Here is an 8,808-nt window from a genome sequence, read left to right on the forward strand (position 1 = left end):
GTATGGAAGCATCTTTTGTTAAAGTGAATGGTAGAAAAAAATTAACTGCATCTGACACTCAAAAAAGGATTTCCCCCGAAACCCTGCTGATCCCATCATTAACATGTAAAGTAATGGACAGAAATACCATTTAGACCTTAGCTGATTTCGTGGATTTTCAGTAAGGGATTTTGGAATTAAAACAAGGTTCGTAAATTGACCACAATCTAATAGCCAGATGCAAAACAGTATGAAGAGGGGGGGGACTTCTTTCACATGAATTTGTTCTTTCAGCACTATCATCGATGTTACTTTGAAACGACAAAGCACAACCGAAGTGGCACGGGTTCCTAGGGTTCAGAATCCCTCTGGAGAGTCTGACAGGCTTTGGGGTGGTCGGCACTCGGCGGGGGGGGGGGGGGGACTGACTCTCTCGAGGGAAGGTGGACTCCTGTCTTGCACTGTGAGTTCAGAGGGCAGGACTCGTTGAGCCAGTGCCTCGGACTCGCCTTTCAAAACCACAGCCAGGGTCTCTCTCCTTCGTTGCACTTTGCTCTCGCGCGCGCACACACCTGAAGACGCCGCCTTCTGAGCGCCGGTCTTTGTCAAGAGGGAAAAAAAATTGATCTCCACAGAAGTAATTAGCTGACGGTCCCACATAAAACAAAAGAAAAACGGACTGAAACCCGCCTAATACACAGAATTGAGTAATTTCTATTGCTAAAGGAACTGGCGTGACACAGAATGATTGACACCCGTGTTTTGACCTCCAGTGCGGTATGTAATCGCTTAGGATATTAATCTTTCAACAGTTACGCCCATACAAAGTCAAAATGAAGCGAACAGAACGAACTGAAGTGTTAATCAGTATGTCATGTTCTCGGGCTTCTTCTAGAACATAATAAATCAGGTTGTGTTTCGAATGTGTTCTTTGTAATCGACATTTGTTACATTTTGTTATCTTTAGCGGACGACTGCAATACGTGAAGCGCTTACTGTCTTTTGAAATGCTTGTTTTCACTTTGTTATCTAGAAGCCGACGGGTAATCCCGCAGGTTTGAAAGCAAACCGTCCGTTTTTTCACGTTGCAGAGAGACCGCTGTCATTTTTAGGAGACCGTGTTTGGATCTATTACGAACAGACTTATTTGACCTCAACAATTTCCTCGCAAATTAAGATGGAAAAGGCATGATGTGCATAGTATAACAGAAAGTCACCACACGAAGACCTTGGAATATTGTAATATACCCCAGGCAGTTTCGGCCTGTGGGACTGTACTTAGACAGCACTGGCCACAAACAAGCGCATAGGAACATTGAAGGGCCCGCTATAAATGCCAGCTGTTTTCCTGTTGAGAACAATTTTTTAAAAATGAATTTAAATTATTTTATTATTTCAAGGTAAAAAAAAAAGTGACTGTCAAAAAAAACTACAGTGACCTCATATCCAATGGCAATTTAAGCATTTAACTACTTTCAGTAGGGTGTAACTGTAGTTAAGCTTCAGTTCTATAGAAACAGTAAGTATGGATGAAGCAGAATTACTTCTGTGTGTAAAATACTGGTAGAATTGCGGTGGTTTTATACTGATAGGCTTAACTATAATCAGTATTTTTTTGGAGCCAAAAAAAAAAAAAAAAAACTCTTAATTTGTTTCTGTAAAGATGTTACATTTTAGGCATTTAACAGACACTCTTTTCCAGAGTGGCATACACACTTCACACTTTATGCAGTTTATGCTACATACAATGCATTTACACTCCTGGGTATTTACTGAAGCAGTTCCACTTCAGTACCTTGCTCAAGGGTACAACTGCACCATCCAACCTGGAAATCAAACCTACGACCACAGAGTTACTAGCCCAGTTCCCAAACCGTTATGTTATACTGCCACCAAGGACAATTTAGTATTGAATTTAAAAAGATAAATACTGTTTACCCTCTCCATAAAGATGGCTGTATTTGAAGGAAGATGTTACAGATAACATGATGGTAACACATTCACAATTTTACAAATACTAAAAATAAGAAGCAGTGTTGCCACCTGTCTGATTACCATGTAATTGTACTGCCAGTAGCCTGGCAAAGAGATGACACCCGTGTTAAATGAGGGTGTCTCATTTCTATGGTCAGGGTAATGAAAATATCCGTACTATTCAAAAATTAAGAAATGGATTGTGAAGAATATAGATTTGTGGAGACTGATGTAATTGGAATGGAACGGTACAAATTCAAGAATAAGCAAAACTTTGTTTCCAGGTTCCAGAACAGTCTGTCACATCTTGGTTTAAACATTGTTTGAACTGGTTCTGTAACAGCATTTTATCTTTAGCTCAATGTTTAAGACACGGTATCTAAGTATTTGTACGTTTAAAGGATCCCACAGTGCAAGCAGCCTGCCACTTTCAAGCATTTAATTGGATGAAAAAGATTATGCTTTCGGAATCCGCGTCATATATTCATTCTGATCATTGGCCGTGTCATTTCGTCAGCTTGGTCCATCGCGCTCCTGTGCGCTCCGGGCACGCATGTAGTTGCGCGAGCCGCTGGCGTTCTGCCTTATTCGGGACAGAACCGGCGCGAGTAGCTAGTAACGACACCCGCCGGAGCGTCGCTCTTTTTAATAAAACCATTCCTGTCACTTTTTGTATGAGATATTACTCAAATGAGTACATGAACATAAATTTGGGGTGTATGGCAAAGCCCTCGGACCTTGATGTTGTGATACTACACCGCAGAGATCTATGTTTGTTATATTATGTAATAAATTTATAATTAAAACCGTCGTGCTACTGTCATCTGTTCTCTTTTTTATTTTTATTTTACAGAGGCTCAAGACCGCAATTTCTAAAAGCAGGTTGTTTTCATACCAAACCGCATAAAAACCATAAATTAATTGGTCCACAAGGCATTACATAAAGTTATAACTGTACACAGTAAAAGTTACATGACACAGAATGCTCTTTATTTATGCTTCAAAGGAAATTGCAAAAACCTAGGATAACAAGCCACGGTGGTTCCAGCTTTCTTGTAATCTCGTAACCACCATCGACAACCTTCACTTTAAATTTCATTACATTCGTTAGGTACTCTTGTCCAGAGTGAATTACAAAGAACAGTATACACGAGCGTAACAAAATGTACAAGTGCACAGGTCCCCAGCCCCACAAGGGATTGCTGGTTTTCATTTTCACTTTAAACCTAGCAACCGATGCGTGATCCACCAAACCAAGCGCGGTGAACCCAGTGTAGTCGGTTGCGCGAATTTCTCGAGTTCCGTCAAGTGTTGTTTGACAACGAAAACAAACCAGTCGGCCCTGTGGAATTCCGGTACCAGGGTTCAGAATCCCTGTACTAGTTCCGATACCAATGCAATAAATAACATAAGAAAAAAAAAACGAACTGAATTTGTTTTGGTCCAGGTGTGAAATGAATTTCTCAATGTTATGTGACCCTATTCATTTATAAATCTCAAGCATAAGATTACAATATATCTATGATAATACACATGTATACAGTGCTATTATGTATATATGTCTATTGTAATAGCACTGTATATATGATTATTAGTGTGTCTGAATTTGAACAATAGCTACCTTAATAAAAACCTAACCATGATATTACACAGAAATTGTTTAAATATTGCACGTACACAGATATTGCAATCTATGTTACAACACTACAAAGTACACACATTATTATCAAGTTATTTTTTAAATACAATGGGAGTCCATTAAATGTAGCTTAATTCCCTAGACAACCACACACATCCAGTCCTGGAAAATGGTCGATAAATATACCAGAACACGAATGAACATTTGATGACACGAAAAGGCAATTTCACTACATCTTCCAGCAAGTCTACTGAATTTAGTACAAAATTAAACTGACCACTGCGCTTGGATTGAACACAGAAGTAATGCATACACAGTGCACGTTTGAAATGAGCTGCAGACACGGGAGGGTAGAGTTTTCATTTTCACAGTGAGGGATGCTGATATTCCACGTCGAAGCACACAAACAGAGGGAGAGGTATGCCACGGGTTTTGCACCTCAACGGCCATTAACGTTGGACATTAACACAGCCTGTACAATATGTAAAATATGGACATGTCTGCATTTCCTTTCCTTCGGAGAGGGAATGAAATCCATTCATGTACACTTGGAAACGTCAGGGCTCAGTACATGGTCAAATCCAAGGGCTTCTCATGGCAGCTGGTCTTTCTCCTCTTTGGAGACGTTGTCTTCTTTGTCTGAAGTTTCCTCCTTTTGTTCAAGTTCAAAGTTCTGCATTAAAAAAAAAAAACAATTAATAAATAATTATCATGTCAATTTACTTCTACAAAAAACTCAAACATGTATATACTCAGTGAGTATACACATGCTTGTATATCAATTATGATGAGTGTTTTGTAGTAAAAATGAATGTAGTACAAAGAAGAACTATAGTCTCTCTGGACTGTGAAGTCGGAAACAGTTATTCACCATTTTCGTGATGAGTGACAGGCTGTTTCTACATGAAAAATAATGGATTTAGGGTTTAGAAGTCAATGAAGAGGATTTAGCATGAGGGTCCAGCAAGGGTGGGTCCTTTTTGGGCCCTGTGGATGCGGGATGCATGCAATGTATGAAGACAACAGGAGGGTTAATGGAAAAAAAAAAAGAGTTGTGCATGAAGATTGCTCCATAAACAGACTAGTAATTCTATTCTTGTCTTTCACCATTTGAGTAAATGCATACCTCAAGTTCCCGCATCACTTCATCCATGAAATCGTTGGAGTTCTGCTTGTAAGACATCGCCAGCTTTATTGCATCTTTGAACAGCTACGAAAAAGGAAACATTAGTTTTAGGGTTCTTCTCACACAGCTTTATTCACCAGTGAACACATCTCATTCCTTCCAGCAAAGACGTTCATTCGGTCTTTGCTCTTCTCGCGGTAAGCGATAAACAAGCTTTTCGCAGCGGTGAGCAGAACGTGACCCCGTCATCGCCGCTCTCACCTTCACCACGTTGGTCCCGTCAGCAGCAGACACGTAGTACAAAGGCAGACCCTGCTTCTTCGCAAAGTTAAAGTTTCTCTGCGTCACCTTCAAATCAGCTGGAACAGAGCACAGGAAACACACAGTTACCCAGATAGCCATAGCTTACACTACTTCATTTTAAGTTCTTTTTTGTATGAAGCTACTCTGTTTGAAAAACAAATGCTAAACATGTAATGGTAAGGTCGCATTGGTCAAACATGTTCAAGACTAATTCATATCGGAATATTAATTATATCAATTCAAATGTACAGAAATGCATGTGCCCCTTCACCAAATCATTTTCAAGCCCTGTTCTGTTTGCATCAGAGATGGTTCCTACTTAAGTGATCTAGAATGAACCACTCACCGTCTATTTTGTTCGCAACAACTATGCAGGGGATCTCTGGTCGGTATTCTCTCAGCTCCTTATACCAGTTTGCGAGGTTTTTATATGTGATTTTCCTCTGGACATCAAAAACCTACAAAAAAAAGAGGGAAGTTTACTTAAATTAGGATACAAATCCACTGAGGAAAATACTGAAAGTCCAATGGACTGATTAAACCAATATCAATCGGATTAAACATAAATTGATACTGCCTCATTTTTCTTCAGATACTGAACATACTGTTCAGTATCTCTTAATAGGTACACATATGCATTCCAGCCTTGTATTGGGTTGGGCTGATGCTCCATAGCCCGACAAACACTCACCATGATACAGGCATGGGCCTTGTAATAGTAGGAGGGATGCATGCTCTGAAATCTCTCCTGGCCCGCAGTGTCCCAAAAGTCTAAAACACAGAAAAATGCATTGACAGCCCCAACAAGCCACAGTTGATGAGAGTGTTTTGCACTCTATGGTCTGGCCAAAGGTTTCTATCTGTACTGTTACTTATTGCAAGTCCTGGTGCCATCTTTGAAGTTACGGACAAAGCAAATTTAGCAGGTTTATTATAGAGAGAAGGTAAAACACTCTAGAACAGTCCACCTCACACCTTCTTTCACCTGCAAATGAAAAGGAGTAAGCCGACATCAAACTGACCTACTAGTACAGCCTTCCCGTCGACGGTGGTTGTGTACTTGTACAGCGTCAGCGCGTATGTGGATAGCTGCTCTGGGCGACTGGGCGAAGGTTCAGGATCATCATCAGATTTAGGCTTGAAATCATAATACTGCATCATACCATACTATATAATTTTACTGAAGCTTCTTCATTAGTAGATTTACATTTAAAAAGAAAAAAAAATCTTTTATGTTTTGGTTTGTTTTCCATCTTACTCATATGACAGGCCTGTAGGTCGGACCATTAATGTAGATCCCTCCTGGTATGTACTAAAATGACTATACAACCTCCTGCAAATTCATACTGAAACACTAAATGATTCATGGGATCTCTATCTGAAAGGATACTATCCATCCATGAGGAATCTTTCCATCAATCTGAAAGACAAATGGGAACAAACATACTGAAACTGGAGCAGTCAGTTAAAGCTGAATTTTAACCCAAAATGGATTATGGTCACTGTAGTCTCAACCCCAGACAATTTCTCTTAACCATCTGGAAAAGACAGTTACAGTTTGAGATATATTTCCCAACGGAAAAAAACTGAATTTGTCCATGAAAAGACCGTCCTCCGGGTAATTGTTCAGATTTCAAAGAACCTTTGCCGTCAATCTTATTAATATATTGGATCAATCTGGTGGGAGTCCAAACTGAGCAAGGGAATCCTTGTCAGTGCCATACTAGAATGTTCAGTAACGTAAGCTCAATGTAATGGAAGCAGTCTACCACTGTCTGTTGAGTGTTCATCCAGAAGTGCAGTGACAGAACCTGGACAACATGTGAATGTAAGTGCAAAATTCGCACACCCACTTTATTCACTGCTTGTCAGCACTAGCACTAGCTATTATCCCCAAAGCGTTCGCCAAATGTATAAGGCAATTATCTAGATAGCTAATGTTTCTATGTAGCTAGTATCTGACGTTATCTAACCATTGCTTACTGGCTACTGTTTCTAGCCAGGATATGCAAAAGCAGGCCAAGGTCTAACTTACTTATGAATAGCCTGTAGAACGTAATAGATGAGTTATGCAGCAAGCTGGATGCTACTGGTAACCGGTAACTTACTTGGATTTTCCAACCGCGCTATCTCCGAGACAAATTATCTTAACTCGCTCATCTGCGTCGTATTTCTCCTGATCCAATTCGGAGAGGTCACTTGTTCCCCTAGCCATATGTATCTCTCGTCCTCCTCAGACTCTGGCAAAATAGCCCACTGCCGAGAATGTATTATCATTTAGCAAACGTAATTTAACTACGGATAGCCAGGACTCGCTGATGCGATTAGCTTGATGGCGCTAGTTGTTAGCTAGCTGATTTAACGTTAAACCGTTTACGAATGCGTTTGCTTTGCTAGTTAGCTCGAACGCTGGCTAGTTCATGGTTGAATGAATCAATCTAATGTTCTGGTTGTATGATCAGTCAGGTAGTGTATTCCATGTATATTATGAAATCTTTTCTTTATAAATATCTAAATAGATGAAAGAACAATGAATCTCGTGTTGCTAGCTAGTCTTGCTGTTATCATCTCTTCCAGTGGCGGTTTCTATGCAACGTAAAGACGCTTGTACTAGGACCACTTTTCCGGAAATTAGCTGTTCGCATTATTGCCTGAGATATGATTTCTAATTTAAATGGCTTTTATATTCCACGCTTTGGACTTTAAGAAAATATAAATTTAGTTTTATAGTGTATAAGCGATTGGGCCAAAACAGTTGTTTTGTGTGTGTACGATGAAGGATTTCACTTGATTTCATCTCCTCGTGCAACTATATTCGGGGCTCTGTGCTTAGGAACTTGCCAGGCCGTTATGCATCTTTTACATATTTTGTCAGACCTTTGTGTACATTACAAAATGGCGTTGTCCAGTTAAAATTAAAATAAAAAATCAATTAAATGAATTTAAAAACATTTGAGAATTTTGTTGTGATAATTCAACTAATTCAAACTCTACCTCTAATTCTCGCACTAGGAGTCATCCTCAAATATATTTTCAATTTACGACTGTAAATTGATAGGCTACCATTCAAATGGTGGTGCATGGCTTTGACTATGGAGCTATGGGTATCTGCCAGTAGCCCTTGCCCGTGTTAATGGTGGTGAAGTCCCTGGCTTCTCCAAGTCATTCCAGCTACTTGTTGATATCACCATGGCACAGGGAATTGACTTTTGTTCAGGGCTGGTCCACTCACTCCCAGATGGCTCAATCAATTACTCCCAGTCCATTTGTTTTTATGCCTTACACATATAGCTGTTGTGAGTCCTACTTTCTCAACTGCCATTGGTTTTTTGACCCAGCTCCTAACTTAGTTATGATTTTCTGGATAAGCCACTATTTAAGATACAATTTGCTCGTAAGACTATTTAAAAAAAAATAGGGTTTTAGGTTTAGGCAGTAGTGTTTCCAAAATAAAGGGTTAGGGTTGGGGTGAGGGTGTTTTAGACTGTGATGTTGTCAAAAGTGGATCAATATCAATGATCAATATTTGAGAAAATCAAATGAATCAATAGCGCATATCAATGATCAATATTTGAGAAAATCAAAGGAATCAACAGTGGATATAAATGAATGCATTAATTTAAACAATCACTTACTTATGGAGAGGAACATTTAGCATAATTTCTGCATTCCACATTCCAATTGTGATGCTATGTTTACACCAATGTATTTTTTTTCAAATCACATCACCAAATAAGAGCGATCAATATTTTTTATATTTCTCCTAAGACATTACACTATTCAGACA

General features: G+C 39.4%; 1 protein-coding gene across 1 annotated transcript; it reads right to left on the reverse strand.

Moving 5' to 3' along the window:
• Nucleotides 1-2,776: 2,776 nt before the first annotated feature.
• rabl2 (RAB, member of RAS oncogene family-like 2) lies at nt 2,777-7,633 on the reverse strand. Its single transcript, XM_035424461.1, has 8 exons — nt 7,130-7,633; nt 6,412-6,441; nt 6,044-6,123; nt 5,713-5,792; nt 5,368-5,479; nt 4,980-5,077; nt 4,719-4,802; nt 2,777-4,265 (listed from the first exon to the last, which is right to left on the reverse strand). Exons 1-8 carry the CDS (start codon nt 7,234-7,236, stop codon nt 4,185-4,187), a joined length of 672 nt encoding a protein of 223 aa, XP_035280352.1. The 5' UTR covers nt 7,237-7,633; the 3' UTR covers nt 2,777-4,184.
• Between the last annotated feature and the right edge of the window lie 1,175 nt (nt 7,634-8,808).

This window comes from Anguilla anguilla, chromosome 7, assembly GCF_013347855.1.
Source record: "Anguilla anguilla isolate fAngAng1 chromosome 7, fAngAng1.pri, whole genome shotgun sequence".
NCBI classification, from domain to species: Eukaryota; Metazoa; Chordata; class Actinopteri; order Anguilliformes; family Anguillidae; genus Anguilla; species Anguilla anguilla.

What these genes read in the sequence shown, in the direction of transcription:
- rabl2 (XM_035424461.1), bottom strand. Translation starts at nt 7,236, where the DNA reads ATGGCTAGGGGAACAAGTGACCTCTCCGAATTGGATCAGGAGAAATAC. An exon ending in AGCGCGGTTGGAAAATCCAA is followed by an intron (nt 6,442 to 7,129) that starts GTAAGTTACCGG and finishes TTTGTCTTTCAG; the next exon opens with ATTGATGGAAAGATTCCTCA. An exon ending in ACGGGACCAACGTGGTGAAG is followed by an intron (nt 4,803 to 4,979) that starts GTGAGAGCGGCG and finishes CCTTTTTCGTAG; the next exon opens with CTGTTCAAAGATGCAATAAA.